This window comes from Oryctolagus cuniculus, chromosome 9, assembly GCF_964237555.1.
Source record: "Oryctolagus cuniculus chromosome 9, mOryCun1.1, whole genome shotgun sequence".
NCBI classification, from domain to species: Eukaryota; Metazoa; Chordata; class Mammalia; order Lagomorpha; family Leporidae; genus Oryctolagus; species Oryctolagus cuniculus.
This window is the reverse complement of record NC_091440.1, coordinates 88,761,981-88,784,187: the sequence shown is the minus strand read 5'-3', so window position 1 is coordinate 88,784,187 and position 22,207 is coordinate 88,761,981. Positions and strand designations below refer to the sequence as shown.

At 39.8% G+C, this 22,207-nt stretch overlaps 1 protein-coding gene across 1 annotated transcript; it reads right to left on the bottom strand.

Moving 5' to 3' along the window:
- Nucleotides 1–2,758: 2,758 nt before the first annotated feature.
- LOC100356508 (olfactory receptor 10H5) lies at nt 2,759–10,599 on the bottom strand. The gene is made up of 2 exons (XM_070048337.1): nt 10,581–10,599; nt 2,759–3,717 (listed from the first exon to the last, which is right to left on the bottom strand). Exons 1-2 carry the CDS (start codon nt 10,597–10,599, stop codon nt 2,759–2,761), a joined length of 978 nt encoding a protein of 325 aa, XP_069904438.1.
- Between the last annotated feature and the right edge of the window lie 11,608 nt (nt 10,600–22,207).

Here is a 22,207-nt window from a genome sequence, read left to right as displayed (position 1 = left end):
GACAGATTTCAGTCAAAACAGAAACCCACAAAAATATTAAAATATAGGTTTATATATTTGAGTGTCAGAGTCACAGAGATTGGGAGAGACAGAGAGTGGTTTTCATCTGCTGGTTTCCTTCCCAAATGGTCACCAATGGCCAGAGCTGGATCGATCTGACACCAAGAGCCAGGAGCTTTTTCTGGGTCTCCAACGTGGGTTCAGGGGCCCAAGCACTTGGGCCATCTTCCACTGTTTTCTCAGGCTGTTAGCAGAAGGCTGGATTGGAAGTGGAGTATCCAGGATATGATCAGGTGCCTACGTGGGATTCTGGCACCTCAGGCAGAGGCTTAACCTACTATGACACGGTGTCAGCCCCACAAAAATATTTTTAAAAAATAGCCTTCAGGCTATATATATAAGATGTATATGAAACAAAAATTGAGTTTGGCTTTAGAATTGGGCCCCATTCCTAGGATACCTTACTATGTATAATAATCAGGATGTCCCAAATCCTGAAAAAAATCTAAAATCCAAAACACTTTTTTCCCCCAAGAATTTCAGATAATTGTTACTCAACCTGTACTTAATGCCTTCCCACAATAATAGTTCTATTTAAAACAGTTATCAGTTTGACCAAACTCATAAGGTGTCTTGCTAATTAATACTCTCACACTGTTTTTAATCCAATGAGAACAGTGTACTTATGGTCCTGGTCTTCCTTCATTTGCAACAGACTGACCTCCCCTCCTATAGCCTTCTGAGAAATATTCTTATTGACAGTTCCAAATTAAAGAATAGGTTTAATTATGAGTTTTCCACTTTAGGGGCTAAATGTTTAGCTAACTAATTTAGTATCTTTTTGATCAGTTTCCTCATATTCAAAATGGAATTAATAAATCTGCAGAGCTTACTTGTGAAGTAAAATAATTTGTGTGTGTTAAAATTAGTTTGCCAAACTTATTCTAAACAAAATTTTGTGTAGTAAATATAGAAAATTCCTGAATATCACCTCTTCAGAAATCACTAGGACAAGATAAGATCACAGAGCAATTATGTGAAAGTTTTATTTCCAAAACTCTGTGTTTAGAGGAAAAAATTAATTTTCCAATCTTCATGATAAAGGGTTATTGACAAAGCTTATCTTGAACTTATTATTAACACTGATGCAAAAAAATTTGAATACAATGATGGTTTAGGTAAGTAAATGTAGTAGGAAGTCAGTTGTATTGACTGTACTACTGCACTCAACTCAGGAGATCTAACCAATATAGAGTTTAATTACAGTCATTGAGCTTTAGTTTATTGTAGGAAGATCTATAACAAATTAAATTGTAAATTAAATAGCTTTTACAATTCATCTCTGTATTTTCCATAATGCCACCAGATCATGTTTGACTGGAGTTTCTTCACCTATTTTGATTCTGAGGGCTGCTAGATTTATGAATACTTTTTGCATTATTTTGTTTTTAATTGCTTAAATAATTCTATACTTTGAAAACATGTGTGTTGAGCAACTTAATACCTGTGATTAGTCTTCAGAGAATTGTAAACAAAACCATATTAAGGTAGCACCAAGAGAGACCAGCACTGTGACATAAGCAGGTAAAACCACCACTTGTGGCATAGGCATCCATGTGGGCACTGGCTCGAGTTCTAGCTGCTCCACTTCCAATCTAGCTCCCTGCTAAAGCACCTGAGAAAGCAGCTGAAGGTATACCAAGTTCTTGGGCCTCTGCAACTATATGGGAGATCCAGAAGCAGCTCTTTGCTCCTGGCTTCAGACCAGTCTAGCTTCATCCATTGTAGCTATTTGGGGAGTGAACCAGCATTTGGAAGATATCTCTTTCCCTCTTTGCTTCTTTCTCTCTCTCTAACTTCACTTTTGAAATAAATAAATATTTTTTAAAAATATAGCATGGAGAAGACAAAGTCAATTAAAAATGAAGTATTGATAAAGATGTGAAGAAATCAGAATAATCACACACTGTCAATTCAAAATGGAATATAAAATGGGGCAGTCATTTTGAAAAATACTCTGGAAGCTTGTTAAATGATTAAAAATAGAGTTAACATGTGATCAACCAATTCCATTCCTTTGTATATAGTAAAATAATTGAAGACTTGTCCACACAAAAACTGACACATTTTTGTTTATAACATCATTATTCATGAAAATAAAAAGTTCGAGATAATCAAAATGGCTATCAATGAAAAATGTATAAAAAGTAGTTGATCCATTATATTGAATATTACTTAACTCCCAAAAAGAATGAAGCATTGATATATGCTGCACAAAGGAATAACCTTGAAAAGCTATGCTGAGTGACAGCAGCCAGATATGAAGGACCATAAATTGTGTTCCATTCATATGAAGTGTTCATAATAGGCAAATCCATAAAGATAAAAATGGCAATGATAGCTGAAGTGCATAGAGTTTATTTTTAAGGTTACTACCTTAAAAGATATGATTAAATATATCTTTCAATGGGTGAAATATATTGTATGATAATTATACCTCAATAAATATGTCAAGACAAAGACAATATCTATCTGATAGTAAAGAGTTAAAAAATGGGAACTATTACTGGTTTAACTGTTAAAAATGAATGAAGGAGGGAGGCAGGAAAAAAGGGGGTTAAACAAAGAAATAAATGGATACTGAAAGAGAATGGGATAAAGGAGGGAGTGGGGGAGGGATGATGGGAGAGAAACAAGAAGAGTGATAAGAAGGAAAGACTCCCCATTCACCACCTTCCCAGGCAGAAAATGAGCAACATTAGGAGTTCTGGAGAAAGAGTTTGTTGAAGAAGCTCTTCTTCATGGCAATCTTCAGATCCTTGTTCCTAAGGCTGAAGATGATGGGGCTGAGGAACGGAGTGAGGATTGTGTAGGTTATGCCCATCAGGGAATCTCCTTCCAGAGACTGAAGACCACTGGGCTTGAGGTATATGACAGAGGCAAAGCCATAATGCACAACTACTACAGTAAGGTGGGATGCACAGGTGGAGAAAGCTTTGTGCCGCCCCTCAACTGAAGGTATCTTCAAGACAGTAGCCACAATGAATGCATAGGATAGAAGGATGAGGAAACAGCATCCCAGTAGAGCTGTGATGCACACCAGGCCCATGACTTTAGCAACCACCTGTACCTGACGTCCACAGGCCAACTTCAATAAAGGTGGCACGTGGCAAAAGAAATGGTGGATCACATTGGGTCCACAGAAGTTCAGGTGGAAAACAGACAGTGTCACCACCATCCCAATGACCGAGCCACCAGCCCAGGACCAGGCCACCAGACAGGCACAGCCATAGGGGCTCATGAGCACATTGTAGCGCAGGGGGTGACAGATGGCCACATAGCGGTCATAGCCCATGACAGTGAGCAGGAAGGAGTGGGTGAAACCAAACATGAAGGAGAAGAACATCTGACTGGCGCAAGCCACAAAGGTGATGGAGCTGTGGGTGAAGAGCAGATCAGCCAGCATGCGTGGGATGATGGCAAAGGTGTAGAAGATCTCAGAGATGGAAAGGGCACAGAGGAAGAGGTACATTGGTGTGTGTAGGCTGTGCTCACTCCAGATGGTGGCCATGATGAACAGGTTCCCCAGCAGTGTGAACAGATACATAAGCAGGAACAGTGGGAAGAAAATCAGCTGGAGGTTGGGGAAAGAGGAGAAGCCCATGAGGATGAATTCAGACATGGAGGTGTGGTTTAGCACCATAATGTCAGTCACACCTAGTTGGGGAAAGAAGAAGAAGATCCAATGGTTAAGAGCTCAGGCTTTTTATTGAGTTCTTTTTAAAATTAAGAATACATGTGTATTTTATTTTTCTATACTTTTAAATATTCATATAAAAGGAACAAATTTCATGTATTTCATATATACAATTTTAGGAACATAATAATACTTTTTTTTAAAGATTTATTTTATTTATTTGAAAGAGTTACAGAGAAAGGTAGAGGCAGAGAGAGAGGTCTTCCATCTGCTGGTTCACTCCCCAGATGGCTGCAATGGCCGGAGTTGCGCTAATCAGAAGCTAGGAGCCAGGAGCCTCTTCTGGGTTGCCCATGTGAGTTCAGGGGCCTAAGGACTTGGGCCATCTTCTGCTGCTATCCCAGGCCATAGCAGAGAGCTGGATTGGAAGAGGAGCAGCTAGGACTAGAATGGGCGCCCATATGGGATGCTGGTGCTTCAGACCAGGGCAATAACCTGTTGTGCCACAGTGCAGGCCCCCATAATGATACTTTCTACCTCCCTATCCCTCTCACTTACATCTTCCCTTCTCTTTCTAATTTTTCTTTTAATTTTTCTGATGACATACTTTCAATTTACCTTATAACCACAAGCTTAACTCTCCACTAAATAAATAATTCAACAAATAGTAAGTAGAAAATCCACTGCTCCTCAAGAGTTTAGACAAGGACTTTAATCAATAATCAAATCTCAATATGTCAATTTTCCTCATATACTTTACATTTTTTGGTATTCTTTTAATTAGTTACCCCACATCAGGGAAAACATGGTATTTGTCTTTTTTGGTATTGGTTTATTTTACTAATCATAATGGTCCCCGGTTGCATCCATTTTGCTGCAAAAGATAGGATTGCAGTCATTTTTATGGATGAATAGTATTCCATTGCATATATGTACCACAGTTTTTTTATCTACTCCTTTACCTGTTCAAGGCATGGTTAGTTCATCTGTAAAAGGGCATTAACACAGCTGTCCCTCAGTGTCCACAGAGGTTTAGTTCCAGGATCCCTGAAGATACCAAGACCTGTGGATACTCAAATACTCTATATATTATTCTGTAGTCAGGATTGATATTCAATGCAGCTGTTAAGACATCTCTTGGGATGCCTGAAGCCCATATTTGAGTGTCTGGGTTTGAAGTCTCAGCTCTATTTTGATTCAAGCTCTCTGATAATGCATACCCTGGGAGACAGAACACTCAAGTACATGTGTCCCTTTAGCCTATGTTGGATATCTGAATTGAGTTCCTGTCTCCAAGCTTCCACCTGTCCCAGAACTAGCTATTATGTGCTTTTAGGGGGGATCTCTCTCTCTCTCTCTGTCTCTCTGGATCTCGCTATTCCTCTCTCCCTCTTTTCCTGTGTGTGTTTCAAAAAATAAAAATAAATAAAAATGAAACAAATAAAATGACATGGCCTTTATATATTCACATTCACATTTTGTCCCGTATATTTTGAATCATTGGTAGATGATTTATAATATCTAATATGATGTAAATGCTATGTAAAGGGTTATTATGCTCTATTACATGACTAGAAAGTCATATGTGTATATATGTTATATGACTAGAAAGTATATGCTTGTCTGAAACGCATGCAACCTTTTGGGGTTTAATGGCTGGTTGGATCTATGGTGTAGATTGATTTTGAGGACTGATTATGATAATGTGTTTAGGTTTAAATAAGATCATGCATCTTCAGGGTTTCACACAGCTCTTGATATGTATTGAGAAACCAACAAACAGTAATAGTGATAATAATAATAATAGCTACTATTATTATTTTAAAATCTCAGTAGTAGAAACAGAGTATTTAACCACTTTAGAGATATGTGACCTTGGGTTGGTTCCTGTCTCTTTGTCAGCCTATTCTTTTCATCCTTAAAAATAAGTTTATAGTACTAATCCCGAAATGGCAGGGTTTTATGAGGATTAAATAAAATCATTCTTATGATATGCCTACTGGAAGTTTTGGAATAAACACTTAAGAAAATGAGGATAGGCATGATTGACCAGAATTAGGTCCTCTTAAATTACAGCAGCCCATGAGAGTAGTTCCCCTTTCATTGGTGAGTTATATCTATGTGAATTTTTGTTAATTACTGTTGTTTTGTAACTTCATTCTGTAGCTCTTTAAATTAAGATATTAAATATTTCTGTATTTAAGAGCAAATAACTATGTTTTTATATGTCTATTTAGCCTGTTAAGTATATATAAGCACACACTAATGGGCAGACATTCCTTTCACCAAAACAAAAAATACTTTAAGATTCTTTACTAATTTAGTTTATTTGAAAGTAGAGAGGCAGAGACAGAGCTCTCTCTCTCTCTCTCTCTCTGCCTCTGTCTCTCTGTAATTCTGTCTTTCAAATAAAGAAATCTTAAAAAAAACTTCACATGGTACCCTATAAATATGTAATTTTTTTCAACTTTTATTTAATAAATATAAATTTCCAAAGTACAACTTTTGAATTATAGCGGCTTTCCCCCCATAACCTCCCTCCCACCCACAGCCATCCCATCTCCCACTCCCTCTCCCATCCCATTCTTCATCAAGATTCATTTTCAATTATCTTTATATACAGAAGATCAACTTAGTATATACTAAGTAAAGATTTCAAGACTGCACCCACACAGACACACAAAGTATAGAGTGCTGTTTGAGTAGTAGTTTTACTGTTAATTCACATAGTACAACACATTAAGTAATATGTCAATTAAAATATATAGATCTAAACAAATTTTTAAAAACCAACAAAGAAGTATCACTTTATATATGTTATAATAGAAAAACTTAGAATATTGGATACTGTTACATGTTGGCCCACAAGTGATGACACAGAGACATAAGTCATTCTCACTGATGCCTGGTGGTTCATGGTCAAATTAAGAAACTCCTTTTCCTAAGTTTCACAAATGCTGCTCCTAGGTCTCCACCTTAATGAATATCTCACAGAACAGTGAGGGAGCATGATCCAGGACATTCATTGCAGCATTTTCTGGAAAAGCAAAGAGTCAGGAGAAGCATGGGTAACCCCTACTACTGACGGAGAATAATAAAATGTGGTGAATGCATACCATGAAATTCTAGATTACATTTAGTAACAAGTTGACATTGACATAGCAGCATGGATGACTTTTTTTGGCAATTAAAATAATGTTTTATCGAGCTTAACTAGCACCCCATTACATTAACACATATATTTGTTGAAGTTCCATTATTTTTCTCTTTCCTTAAATTTTTTTTTTTTTTTTTTTTTTTTTTTTTTTTTTTTTTGACAGGCAGAGTGGACAGTGAGAGAGAGAGACAGAGAGAGAAACGTCTTCCTTTGCCGCTGGTTCACCCTCCAATGGCCGCCGCTGCAGCCGGCGCACCGCGCTGATCCTGGCAGGAGCCAGGAGCCAGGTGCTTTTCCTGGTCTCCCATGGGGTGCAGGGCCCAAGCACCTGGGCCATCCTCCACTGCACTCCCTGGCCATAGCAGAGAGCTGGCCTGGAAGAGGGGCAACCGGGACAGAATCCGGCGCCCCAACCGGGACTAGAACCCGGTTTGCCGGCGCCGCAAGGTGGAGGATTAGCCTATTGAGCCACGGCGCCGGCTTCCTTAAATTTTTATTAATATAAAGAGAGCAGATTTCATGTATTTCAAGGGTACAGTTTTAGGAAGAACCATATTTCACTCTCCCCTTCTCTCCCAATGACTCTTGTGAGCATATTTTTGGCCACTCACAATAGCCAAGAGAGTAAATAAATCAAGGTGTTCATTGATGTAATTATGGATAAAGAAAATGTGATACAGGTACACAACTGAATCCTATTCACTCATAAAAAATGAAATCCTGTATTTTGTGGCAATTTGGGTGGAAATAGAAGACATTGTGTTAGGTGAAATAAACCTGGCGCAGAAAGACAAATACAGTATGTTCTCTTTTATATGTAGAAGCAATGACCTTTGCTATTATAGAAATAGAGATTAAGAAGGGGAGGATGCTTAAAGGGAAGTCAGGTAATGGGCACAAAAATATAGTTAGATAGGAGCAACATGTATTAGACTCGTATAGCACAAAAGGGTGACTGTAGTTTACAACAATTTATTAAATACTTTATAGAGAACTAGAAGATAGGTTTTCAAATGTTCCCAACATTTGAAATGTAAATTTGAAATGGTAAATGTTTAGGAGATGGAATTTTTTTTTTGACAGATAGAGTTAGTGAGAGAGAGAGAGACAGAGGGAAAGGTCTTCCTTCCGTTGGTTCACCCCTGAAATGGCCGCTACGGCAGGCACTCTGTGCCGATCCGAAGCCAGGAGCCAGGTGCTTCTTCCTGGTCTCCCATGCGGGTGCAGGGGCCCAAGCACTTGGGCCATCCTCCACTGCCTTCCAGGGCCACAGCAGACAGCTGGACTGGAAAAGGAGCAACCGGGACTAGAACCCGGTGCCCATATGGGATGCCGGCGCTGCAGGCAGAGAATTAACCAAGTGAGCCACGGCGCCGGCCCAGAGATGGAAGTTTTCACTACCACTAATTTGGTCATTACACATTGTATACATGTGCCAAATTATCACATTGTGCCTCAAACATTTATAATTCAAAAATAATTTTGAATGCAAGAAAAAATGGTAATGAGTAAAAATGTTAGAAAACATTATCAGAACTTCAGCAATAAACAACACATCACAGTGAACGCATCTACATACAACAGCACACATTTTAAGAATTCATGCAAATAAAAGGATACACTTTCAGAACATATTGTAATATGTCCTGTCATGCAAGGAGTATAGCAGTGGAGCAAGATAATAATGAGAATCAATCAAATAATATATCCATTGCTGTTCAGATCAACAATGACAATCTGTCATAGAGTAATGAGTACAATTTATTCAAATATCTCCAGTTAAGTCCAACAAAAATACTCTTTGACTAACTGAAGCTGTTTTGATAATAGGTTTTAAATTTCCAAGGAAGGAGATCATGCTAATCTTAAAAAAAAAGTCCCTCAAACCCCATCTTGAGACTTGCTGCTAAATGTTCTCTCAAAGCAAATTCACACCAATGTTTGCAAGACTCAGAATCCCACAAGAAAATGGACAGTTTGGGTCATATCAGGAAGAACCACCTCATGCGGAAACCAGCATCCATGGGCTCGAGAGGATGCAGCTAGTTGAGCCAGCCTTGACACCATCCTCTTCTTCATTCCTCTTGTCACTTAGCAGTCATCTCTGAAACTCACTCCTCACTTGTTCATTATATGAATACAGCTCCACCTCTCAGCTTATGTCCCTCATCCCCCTAGACCACTGTGCTTGTCTCCTCTCCTCAGCTTGACCCTTTCTTTGACTGCCAGAGATAATTCTGATAAAGTCATAGGCTATGAGTCAACCAGATACAGACAGGGCTCGAATCGTAAGTTCAGACTGTGTATTGGAATAAGCAGAGGCTTGCTGTCATGGGTGTGTGGATGGGATGCAAAGTGCACAGACAAGTTTTCATGGTATGCCAGCTGGCATTGTTGTCATTAGCTCTATCTTTATTGCTGATTGCTGTTTGCTGAGCTGATTGTCACCCATTCTTCCCTGCTAGGTAACCTGTGTAGGCACTATGGCAATAGAGGGCCTAAATAACATTCCAAGTTAACCTTCCTTCTGAAACTCTAAATGACCTCTAGTCCTTGGCACCTGTTCCCTCAGGCAGCTCACTCCTTCTTCCCTCCTGGATACAAAAAGGCTCCAGGGTCCCTGCTTTGAAATACACAAATATTTTCTAAAAATCAATCACCAAAAGGGTCCTCTATGCTCCCTCTCTCCCTCTGACACTTGATCAATGGATAAAAATCACAAGCAGGACTCTCAAAGTCCCCTGAATAAGCCTGGAATTGTGGGTGCTGTGAGGCCGGCATTGTATTTCTTGCTGAGAGCTCTCATTTAGAGTCCTATGCTAGTGCAAATGCAGCCTAGATCCCAGGTTCTGCTCCTGTGCCCTCGATCCTCAGGGGGGGACATCACTCAGCTCATTCAGCTCTCTTTTAATGCACCTGTGTTGTAGATTTAAGTCATTTTACCCAGATGAATCACCAAAGTCACACTGATTCTGAATGACACAATGACAGTGGCACCGAGGAAACAATCAGGAAGGAAAAGACACACAGAAGTCGTGGGATTGCTGAGAAAGGATTGGAGTGATGCAGCCAATGTCTGGAGCTACCAGAAGCTGAAAGGGGTAATGAAGCATTCTCCCTTAGAGTCTTAAGAGGGTGTGTGGCCCTCTGGACATCTGGATTTTAGACTGCTGGCCCCAAGAACTGTGAGAAAATAAATATGTCTTGTTCTAAGACATTGAATTTGTGTCACTTTGCAATGACAGCTACAAGAAAAAAAAACACAGGCACATACACACAGTGAAGGAAGAAGTACACACTTACCACTAAGTGCATTCATATACATAATAACACATTCAAAGTTGCCCTCACCTTACCTGGTAAAGTGGCCATTACTCAGCCGGAATGGACCCTGGAGATCATGACTACTATAGATTGGGGAAAGCTGTGGGCAGCAGATAACTCAGTGGATTAGAACAAGACATAATTATATTCTCACAGTTCTTGGGGCCAGCGGTCTGAAATCTATATATCCAGAGGGAATCAGGATAGATTGAACCAGCCTGGAGCCAGGCAGCTGAGGCTATAGATCCCTCCCTCTATTATCCTGCTCTTTGCTCCTGGCCCCAATTCAGATCCTCCCTGAACTCCAGTTTTCCTTGCTCCTCATGCCTTCTCCTTTCCAGCCTTCGTGATTTTTGCACTTCATCTTGGAAAGTGGCCCTGGAAACTGAGGGCTTCTCTTACCTTCCTTGAAGACCTGCATGTACGCCCTGTTGCTGGGGCATAGGGTGGACCCATGTAGTGTGCCTTGATCTGTGGTGTGAGAGGTGGAAGCTTTATCTCTGCAGGTGTCTTCCCCAGTGACAAGTTCCCAAAGGCATCACCACAGAGCTTTTCTGAGGATGAGGAATTCATGGTTCTGGAAGTCCAAGGAGGATGTCTGGGACTCTGGGAATGCCTGCACCTCCTCCTTCTCCCTTCTGTCCCTCTGTCCCTCCCTGTCTGCCTTCCTTCCTTCTTTCATCCTTTCTTCCCTTCCTCTGTTTTTTCTTCACTTCACTCCTTTCATATTTCTTCATTTTTAAATTTCTTTCCTCCATTCTTCCATTTCTCCTGTTTTTCTTGTTTTCATTCTTTCTCTGCCTTCTTGTTTGTGCCTGGGTCCATTTTCCTCCCAGCATCTGCTCTCACCTGTCTCAGATGTATTCTTCATTGAGACATCAATCTATACCTCCCTCCTCCTAGATATCATACACACACACACACACACACACACACACACACACACCTCTTCCCCTGGATTGGTAGGCATTTGGAGTAAATGGGACAGGACTCCACTATGATACTTTTCAGGTTGGTTCCTTCTGTCAACTGACATGAGCAAAGGAGTCTGAAAAAGTGTAGACACCTGCTCCTCAGACGAAGCATCAAGTATTGTTGCCCCTGGGAACCCAATGTACTTAGAGGGCAGGGAATAAGGCCAAGGTCACACAGCAGATGCTGCAGCAAGCCTTAGATGGAATGCAGGGGGCCTAAGACTCCAGCTCTGTGTTTTTGACCATCAGAGTGCACCATGAAACAATCATTGACACATTCAGAATCACCCAGTTCCCCATGGTTCCAGAAGCCCACTAATGAAGACTTCATGTTTGGAATTACTAGGCAAGGGGGTATGAAACAACAATGCTTACTAAACTGAATGGATGAAATGCAATTTTGGAAAATTCAGGGACTAAACAGTGTAAACAGTGAAAAAGAAAAAAATGTCATTTTTAAAACACAAATTCAAAATTAATGTTAGTGAGGAGAAGTTTAATACAGATTGGATGCAATCAAAAGGAGAAATGATGAATTGGCATGGACTCAGAAGAAGTTCTAAAGAAGAGGGCAAGTAAACATGGAGATTGGAATGATAATGCTGAATTTCATTTAATCAAAATTTCAGAAGTAAAAGTGGGGTTCATGGATTATTTGAAGAATTCATGATCAAATTTTTTATAAAGTTGATTTGAAGATATTTATTAATAGGTTCAAAAATAAAAGTGAGGCCAGTGCCGCGGCTCAATAGGCTAATCTTCCACCTAGCGGCGCCGGCACACCAGGTTCTAGTCCCGGTTGGGGTGCCGGATTCTGTCCCGGTTGCCCCTCTTCCAGGCCAGCTCTCTGCTGTGGCCTGGGAAGGCAGTGGAGAATGGCCCAAGTGTTTGGGCCCTGCACCCCATGGGAGACCAGGAGAAGCACCTGGCTCCTGCCTTCGGATCAGCGCAGTGTGCCGGCTGCAGCGTGCCAGCCGTGGCGGCCATTGGAGGGTGAACCAACGGCAAAAGGAAGACCTTTCTCTCTGTCTCTCTCACTGTCCACTCTGCCTGTCAAAAAAAATAAATAAATAAAAGTGAACATGCAAGCAGAATAAATTAAGAGGAATCAACACCTTGACACACCATCAAGTAAAAATGCAAAGTTAAAGCAAAAGAAAAAAAGTAAAAAACACCAGAAGGGGAGTGAGGATAGATTTTATAGTCAAGTGAACCGAAAGTTCTCAACATTGAAAGGAAACTCCAGAAATATATGAAATTATTTTGTGTGCAGAAATAAAATATCTGCCAAATAGGTTTTTATTATTTTATTAAAAATTTTAGAGACATAAAATTATGCATATATATGAGAAACTATAGGATTTTTTACTTTTATATATTGTGCAACATTCAGTCAGGGTGAATATCTCTTAACCATTTAACATTGCTTTTTAGTGAAAACACAAAATTCTACCTTCAAGCTTTTCAATACAGAAGCACACAGCACATTAGCATTATCAATAGTCAGTCTACTATGCAATAGAATCCCAGAACTATTTATCCCTAACTATCTACAGTCTACTATCAATTCTATCAATTTTCACCAAACTTACCTCCTTCTTCCTCAGCCTCTGGTAACCACCAGTCTATTTTTTTTTTAATATTTATTTGCTTATTTGAAAGGCAGAGTTACAGAGAGGCAGAGGAAGAAGCAGAGGCAGAGAGAGAGAGAGAGAGAGAGAGAGAGAGGTCTTCCATCCACTGGTTCACTCTCCAAATGGCCGCAACAGCTGGAGCTGTGCTAACCCGAAGCCAGGAGCCAGGAGCTTCCTCTGAGTCTCCCATGCAGGTGCAGAGGCCCAAGGACTTGGGCCATCTTCTACTGCTTTCCTAGGCCAGAGCAGAGAGTGGGATAGGAAGTAGAACAGCCAGGACTAGAACCAGCACCCATATGGGATGCCACCACTTCAGGATGACAGTGTTGCATTATATTCAGCAGGGACTCTGCTTTGTAAGTTTTTATTTGAAAAAAGAGAATCAGAGATAAACAGAGATCTTGCATCTATCAGGTCACTTTAGGAAAAACTGGCCTCATATAATGAGTTTGGAAAAGTTACCTCCCTAACAATTTGTATAATACTTTTCAAAAAATTGGTGTTTTTTTAAATTTTGTAGATTTTAGCAATGAAGACGTTTGTTGCTGATCTTTCGTTTGAACACATTATTCCTCATTTAATGTTCTTTCTCAGTATTGCTTTATTCAGAGATTTTATTATTATTATAGAAAACTTTTTATAATTCCCTTAATTAAACCTAAGTTTATTTATTTATTTTTTAACTTTTATTTCCTAAATATAAATGTCCAAAGTGCAACTTTTGGATTATAGCGGCTTCCCCCTCCCCCATAATCTCCCTCCCACCTGCAACCATCCCATATCCCACTCTCTCTCCCATCCCATTCACATCAAGATTCATTTTCGATTATTTTTATATACAGAGGATCAGTTTAGTATATGCCAGGGAAAGATTTCGGCGGTTTGCACATACACGGAAACGCAGAGTATAGAGTACTGTTTTAGTAGTAGTTTTACCATTGGTTCACACAGTGCAGCACATTGAGGACAGGGATCCTACATGGGGAGTGGGTGCACGGTGACTCCTGTTGTTGACTTGACAATTGACAATCTGATTTGTGGCATCAATGGTCACCCGAGGCTCTTGTCATGGGCTGTCAGGGCTATGGAGGCCTCTTGGGTTCGCCACCTCTGATCTTATTTAGACAGGGCCATGGTGAAGGTGGAGGTTCTCTCCTCCCTTCAGAGAAAGGTGCCTCCTTCTTTGATGGCCCATTCTTTCCGCTGGGATCTCACTCACAGAGATCTTTCATTTAGGCCTTTTTTTTTTTTTTGTCAGAGTGTCTTGGCTTTCCATGCCTGAAATACTCTCATGGGCTTTTTAGCCATATCTAAAACCTAGGGGGCTGATTCTGAGGCCAGAGTGCTGTTTAGGACATCTGCCATTCTATGAGTCTGCTGTGTGTCCCAATTCCCATCTTGGGTTGTTCTCTCCTTTTTGATTCTGTCAGTTAGTGTTGGCAGATACTAGTCTTGTTTAGGTGATCCCTTTGACTCTTGGTCCTATCATTATGATCAATTGTGAATCGAGACTGATCACTTTGACTGGTGAGCTGGCATTGGTGCATGCCACCTTGATGGGATTGAATTGGAGTCCCCTGGCATGTTTCTAACTCTACCACTAGGGGCATGTCTGATGAGCATGGGCCATACTGTACATCTCCCCCCTCTTTTATTTCCACTCTTGTGTTTGGCAGAGATCACTTTTCAGTTGGGTTTAAACACCTGAGAATAATTGCATGTTAATTAACGAGTTCAACCAATGGCATTAAGTAGAACAAAAAATGCTAAAAGGAACAAAATAGTAAGTTGTTCTTCAACAGTCAGGACAAGGGCTGATCAAGTCATTTTTTCTCGTGGTGTGCATTTCACTTCAACAGGTTTCCTCTTGGGTGCTCAGTCAGTTGTCACCGATCAAGAACGTATGATATTTGTCCCTTAGGGACTGGCTTGTTTCACTCAGCATGATGTATTCCAGATTCCTCCATTTTGTTGTAAATGAACAGATTTCATTTTTTTTACTGCTGTATAGTATTCTGTGGAGTGCATATCCCATAATTTCTTTATCCAGTCTTTTGTTGATGGGCATTTGGGTTGATTCCAGGTCTTAGCTATTGTGATTTGAGCTGCAATACACATTAAGATATAGACAGCTCTTTTGTTTGCCAACTTAATTTCCTTTGTGTGGATTCCAAGGAGTGGGATGGCTGGGTTGTATGGTGGGGTTATATTCAGGTTTCTGAGGAATCTCCAAACAGACTTCCATAATGGCTTTACCAGCTGGCCTCATATGATGAGTTTGGAAAAGTTACCCCTCTAACTTTTCAAAAGATTGGTGTTATTTTTTTCAATTTTGTAGATTTTATTAATGAAGATATTTGTTGCTGATCTTTCATTTGAACACATTATTCCTGATTTAATGTTCTTACTCAGTATTGCTCTATTCAGATATGTTATAATTATAGAAAACTTTTATTTAATAAATATAAATTTCAAAAGTAAAAAAATATATATTCTTATTTATTTATTTGACAGGTAGAGTTATAGACAGTGAAAGAGAGATACAGAGAGAAAGGTCTTCCTTCCGTTGGTTCACTCCCTAAATGGCTGCTACTGCTGGAGCTGCGCTGATCTGAAGCCAGGAGTCAGGTGCTTCTTCCTAGTCTCCCATGCGGGTGCAGGGCCCAAGCACCTGGGCCATCCTCCACTTCCCTCCTGGGCCACAGCAGACAGCTGGACTGGAAGAGGAGCAACCGGGACTAGAACCTGGCACCTATATAGGATGCCGGTGCTGCAGGCGGAGGATTAACCAAGTGAGCCAAGGCGCCGGCCCCAGGGAATTTTCTTTTAAAGATTTAATTATTATTTACTTGAATGTCAGAGTTACACAAAGAGAGAAGGAGAGGCAGAGAGAGAGAGAGAGAGAGAGAGAGAGAGAGAGACAGATCTTCCATCTGCTGGTTCACTCCCCAGATTGCCGCAATGGCCGGAGCTAAGCCAATCTAAAGCCAGGAACCAGGAGCTTCTTCTGGGTCTCCCATGCGGGTGCAGTATCCCCAGGACTTGGCCCATATTCTACTGCTTTCCCAGGTCATAGCAAAGAGCTGGATCAAAAGTAGAACAGCCAGGACTAGAACTGGCACCCATATGGGATGTTGGCACTGCAGGCGGTTGCTTTACCCACTATGCCACAGCAGGGACTGTGGAATTTTTTTGTGACTGCATGATAGGGTGCAAGGTGTAACTGGGTCTCTGGACAATTATTGTGTCTGGTACCAGAGGCACAGAGCTTCCTGATGGCCTGTGGGGTGTCACTGAAGAAAGTTCCTTGCTCATACTGAGGACCACACAAATGCTTTTTATGTATCATGTGATAGCATAGATGGGGGTTGTACCCACTGTGGGTTAACCCCAGCTATTGATTTACCCTGAAATAGAGATGAGGGTATGACTATCCCAACAGCTGGGATCATACCTTCTCCTTGCTGACAATAGGAAGATCTACCATGCCCAATTTGGGTGTCACCCTGGATTGTCACCCAATCCTGGAACACCAACCAGAACTCCTAGGCCACACCCAACACATGCCTCTAAATATTTACTGAAAGAGCAGACACTCCACTAAGCAACAGAGGCATAGTTCAAAGATAAAATCCACCAAAGGAGAAAACTAACAAGAATTTCCACTAATGCCTAAAAATAAATGCAGCAATTCAATAATCAAGAATAAAGAAGACATGACTCCACCAAAGTAACACAAAAATACCTCAATATCGAATGGGAAAATGAAGAAATTGATGAAATGTTTGAAAAGTAATTCAGAAGAATGATCATAGCATTATTGTGAATCCATGAGAAGCAAACTCATGAGTTAAACAAATCCATATGTGACATGGAAATACATTTTTCAATGCGATTGAGATTTTGAAGAGATATCAAACTGAAATTTTATAAATAAATAATTTAATATGTCAAATAAAAATCAGTGGAAAGCCTCAACAATATACATGGTAAGGCAGAGGAAAGAATATCCAAGCTAGAAGATAAATCTTTGGAAATTTTTCAGTCAGACCAAAAAGTGAAGATGGAAATTTAAAAAATTAAAAACAATGTCCAAGATTTATGAGATATTATCAAATGACCAAACATATGGATCTTAGGAGTTCCTGAAGGTGTGGAAAGAGATAATAGATGAGAAGGTGTATGCAGGAAAATAGTAACAAAAAACTTCCCTAATTTGGAGAAAGGGAATCCAAGTACAGGAATCACATAGAATTCCTAATAAAGGTGAACTGAAAAGATCGTCACCGTGACACATTGTAGTCAAACTTTCAAAAGTAAAATAAAATAAAATATTATAAAATGTGCAGGAGAGAAACAAGAGTTTCCAAGTTGGTAGAATAGAGAAAGGGCAGACTGCTCTAGGCTAGGTGAAAATAAAGGGGAGAAAGTACATTCTCAGGGGCAAGTTGCACAGAAAGTGCAGTGGAGAGCCTGCAGAAGGAGAGACACTGTGGATCTGTGTGGAAGGTGTGGTTGCACAACAATGAGCATGAACACAACACAGGATCCCAGCAGCCCTGAGTGCCAGCTTTGGAGAGCATAGTGAGATCACATTGCAGAGCCCATGCCACTGGTGATATAGCTGGAGGGACAACCTAGCAGACTACAGTCTTTGAGTCTGGCCCAGAGTCCTGAGGGGAACAGGGTGGCCACTCACCCAGAGAAAATAGGGCACATTTCTCTCTCCCTATCCCCTCCAAATGGTGCCCAGCAGCTGGCTGAGAAAGGGCAGGTGCTAATTTGGACATAAGTAGGTAGCAGCTATGGCAGCTCTTGTGCATGCACCCAGCAACTGGCAGGGACAGACACCATCTAGTCAGCAATGGTACCCACAGCAGCTTGGGTGCATGCACCCAGCAGTGAGTGGAGAGGAGAAAATCTGACAATAGTGCCAGCTGCAGAGACTCTTGCACATGCCCAGCAACCGGCAAATAGATGACTAGATTGTGAAATGAGTAGGTCTGTGACTGTTAGCTCCTGTTCATGTGTATGATCCATGTATTTTACCAGAGGAGAAAAACCCACATTCCCTACTGTTTTTGAGTCTGGCTTGGAGGATTGACAGGGGCTGGTCACAGACATATGACTGTAGGATGACCCCAGCCTCTCATTTCACAGGCAATGGGACTCAAACCATCTATGCAGAGCACCCACAGGCAGCTGGCTCTGAGAACATCTCAAGCTCTCTGTGGATGGGACAGGTTAATAGGGTGGAGTGGATCCTCTGCATCTATGAGTGTGGAGTCCTGTGTGCTGAGATTGTGGGAATTCTGGGACTGCATGAGAGGGTGTGGTGTGTAGCTGCATCTCTGGGCAATCACTGCATGCAGCTCCACATGCTCAGAGTTCTGCTCCCTGACTGCTGGGGTAAGACTTTGCAGTGGGATCTACGGTCACAGAGGATTGCATAGATCCTTTGTGCAGTTCATGGAGGGGCACAGATGAGTATTTCATCTGAGAACTAACATCCAGACATTGATAACTTTGGAGGAAAGGAGGTGAGAATGTGATTACACCAACAGAGTTGACCATACTCTCCTTCTGTTAATCAGAGAAGATATACCATGCCCAACTTGAATGTCACCCTAGATACTTGCCCCACATGGCCATACGCAGAACACACCTCTGGGTATTCACTGAAGGAGCAGACATTCCACTAAACTACAGAGGAATAGTTCAATGATAAAAGCCAACAGAGGGAAAGAAAACAAGTATCTCCAAAAATGCCTAAAAATAAAAACAGAAATTCCAGAAAAAAGAATAAGGAAGACAACATGACATCTCCCCAAAAGTACATAATAACATTTCAGTGTTGGAATGTGAAGATGAAGAGATTAATGTAGTGCCTGAAGATGACAAAACAACATATCAAAACTTATGGAATACAGCAAAAGCAGTGTTAAGAGGCAAGTTGATAGCAATTGGTGCCTACATCAAGAAATTGGAAAGGCACCAAATAAATGAGCTATCAGTGCATCTCAAGATTTCTAGGAAAACAACAGCAAACCAAACCTAAAACTAGTAGGAAAAAAGAAATAATTAAAATTAGATAAGAAATCAACAAAATTGAAACAATAACAAGAACAAAAGACCCAAAATATCATCAAAATGAAAAGCTGGTTTTTTGAAAAAATAAACAAAATTGACACACCATTGGCCCAACTAACCAATAAAAGGAGAGAGAAAACCCATTGACAAAATTAGAGATGAAAAAGGAAATGTAACAACTGACACCACAGACATAAAAAAGAATCATCAGAAATTACTACAAAGAGGTGTATACCAAAAAACCAAGAAACTTAGAGGAAATGGATAGTTTCCTGGATACATACAACACATATACATTGAACCATGAAGACATAGTTAATGTAAACAAACCCATAACCAAGATGGAAATTAAATCAGTCATAAAGACCTTCCCAACATAGAAAAGCCCAAGACCAGATGACTTCACTGCAAGATTCTAATATTTAAAGAAGAACTAACTCCAATTCTTCTCAAACTATTCAGAACAATTGAAAAAAGGGAATCTTCCCAAATTCTTTCTATGAAAGAATCACCTTAATTCCTAAACCTGAAAAAGACACAACTGAGAAAAAGAACTACAGACCAACTTCCCTGATGAATATAAACACAAAAATCCTCAACAAAATTCTAGCCATTCAAATTCAATAACACATCAGAAAGATCATCCACCCAGCCCAGGTGGGATTTATCCCTGGTATGCAGGGATGGTTCAGTGTTCACAGATCAATCAATGTGATACACCACATTAACAAACTGCAGAAGAAAAACCATATAATTATCTCAAGAGATGCAGAGAAAGCATTTGATAAAATACAACACCCTTTCATGATGAAAACTAAACAAATTGGGTATAGAAGGAACATTCTTCAACATAGTCAAGGCCATCTATGACAAACCCACGGCCAGCATCCCATTGAATGTGGAAATGTTGGAAGCATTCCCACTGAGATCCAGAACTAGACAAGTAGGTCTACTCTCACCATAGCTATTCAATATACTACTGGAAGTTTTAGCCAGAGCCATTAGGCAAGAAAAAGAAATCAAAGGGATACAAGTTGGGAAGGAGGAAGTCAAACTATTCACAAATTACATGATTCTATATGTAGGGGATCCAAAAGACTTCACTAAGAGACTACAGGAACTCATAGAAGAGTGTGTTAAAGTAGCAGGATATAAAATCAATACACAAAATCAATAGCCTTTGTAAACACAGACATGTCCCAGCTGAGAAAGAACTTTAAGATCAATCCTATTCACAATAGCTACAAAAAATACCTTGGAATAAACTTAACCAAGCATGTCAAAGATCTCTACAATGAGAATTACAAAACATTAAAGAAAGAAACATAAGAAGATACAAAAAAAGATAAAATGTTTCATGTTCATAGATTGGAAGAATCAATATCATCAAAATGTCCATAATTTCAAAGCAATTTACAGATTCAATGCAATACTAATCAAAATACTAAGAACATGCTTCTCAGATATAGAAAAAATGATGCTGAAATTCATATGGAAACACATAGCTAAAGTAATCTTATGCAACAAAAACAAATCTGGAGGCATCACAATACCAGATTTCAGGACATACTACAGGGCAGTTGTAATCAAAACAGCATGGTACTGGTACAGAAACAGATGGATAGACCAATGGAACAGAATTGAAACACCAGAAAACATCCCCATGATTTTTGCAGCTCAATTCACAAATCTAAACATGGAATCAACCCAAACACCCACCAACTGAAGATTGACCAAAGACATTATTGGATATGTACGCTTTGGAATACCACACAGCAGTAAAAAAATTAAATCCAGTCATTTACAACCAAATGGATGAATCTGGAAAACATCATATTTAGTGAAATAAGCCAGTCCAAAGTGACAAATACCACATGTTCTCCTTGACCTCTGATAGCTAACAGAGCACCTAAAAGGCAATCTGTACAAGTGAAATTGACACTATGAGAAGTAATGGCTTGAACAGCCTTTGACTTGACTATTGAGGAACAGTTTTATTTTTTAAATACTATTTGTTGAACTCTTTAATTAACATAGAGTTAGACATATGTGTATAAAGTTAATTAAAAATAGATCTCAGTAAAAAATGAGTGGGAATAAGAGAGGGACGAGGAAGAGGTATGGGATGGTGGGCACAGTGGGAAGAATCACCATGTTCCTAAAATTTTAATTATGAAATGCATGAAGTTTGTAACTGTAAAGCTGTATAATTCTGCATAGATTACTATGGACTTACTTCTAAGGGTACAGTTTAAAATCTTTCCATGGGTCTCCAAACCCCTTAAGCTGGGTGGTAAAAATACCATCTTAAGTGTTAAAGTGATCATGTGAATTGTATTAAGGGTCTGATAATAATAATAATAGATAGAATTAAAAAGGAGTGAATGCTCCAATATGGGAAGCACTCCTTACAGCAAATTCAAAGAATGACAGTCGCTTTAAATACTACTCTTACCTCAAATCAGACCTTAAGGCATTCTGGTCTGGCTGAAAAGCCCACAAGAGCATTTCCAGCATGGAAAGCCAAGACACTGAGGCAAAAAATATCCTACATGAAGGACCTCAGTGGGTGAGTCCCCAGTGGAAAGAAATGGTCATCAAAGAAGGAGGTACTTTTCTCTGAATGGAGGAGAGAACTTCCACTTTGCTTATGGCCTTGTCTAAATACTGACAGAGTTTGTGGATCCAAAAGGATTCCACAGCCTAGGAAGCTCATATCAAGGGCCTTTGGTGGTCATTGACATCATACATAAGAGTGTTAATAGTTAAATTAACAAGATTCACTGTGCACTAACTTCCCATGCAGGACCTCTGTCCACAAAGAGTGATATTATGACTATGTCTAAGTGTTCTCAAAAGATGTATCATTCTAGGGTGCTTCCTTAAATTTAATTAATTTTCTAAAGAAAAGAAGTTAAATTAACTTCAAGATGCAATAACTTTGAATAGCCCTTGTCTTGACTGTTGAGGAACAGGTTTTTTGTTTGTTTGTTTTATGGTACAAATTGTTGAACTATTTATTTAGTATAGAGTTAGTCTTCTGTGTATAAAGTTAATTAAAAATGGGTCCAAGAGGAGAATGGGACTATGAATTAGAGAGGGAGGAGGAGGAGGTGTGGGAAGATGGGTATGGTGAGAGAATCACTATATTCCTAAAGTTGTACTTATGAAATGCATGAAATCTGTATTTCTTAAATAAAATATTTCTTTTGGGGGAAAATAAAAAATGAAAAAGAAACATCTCTACAATAAAAATTACAAACATTAAAGAAAAAAATAGAAGAAGACATAAAAATGGAAAAATCTTCCATGTTTGTGGGTTGGAAGAAGT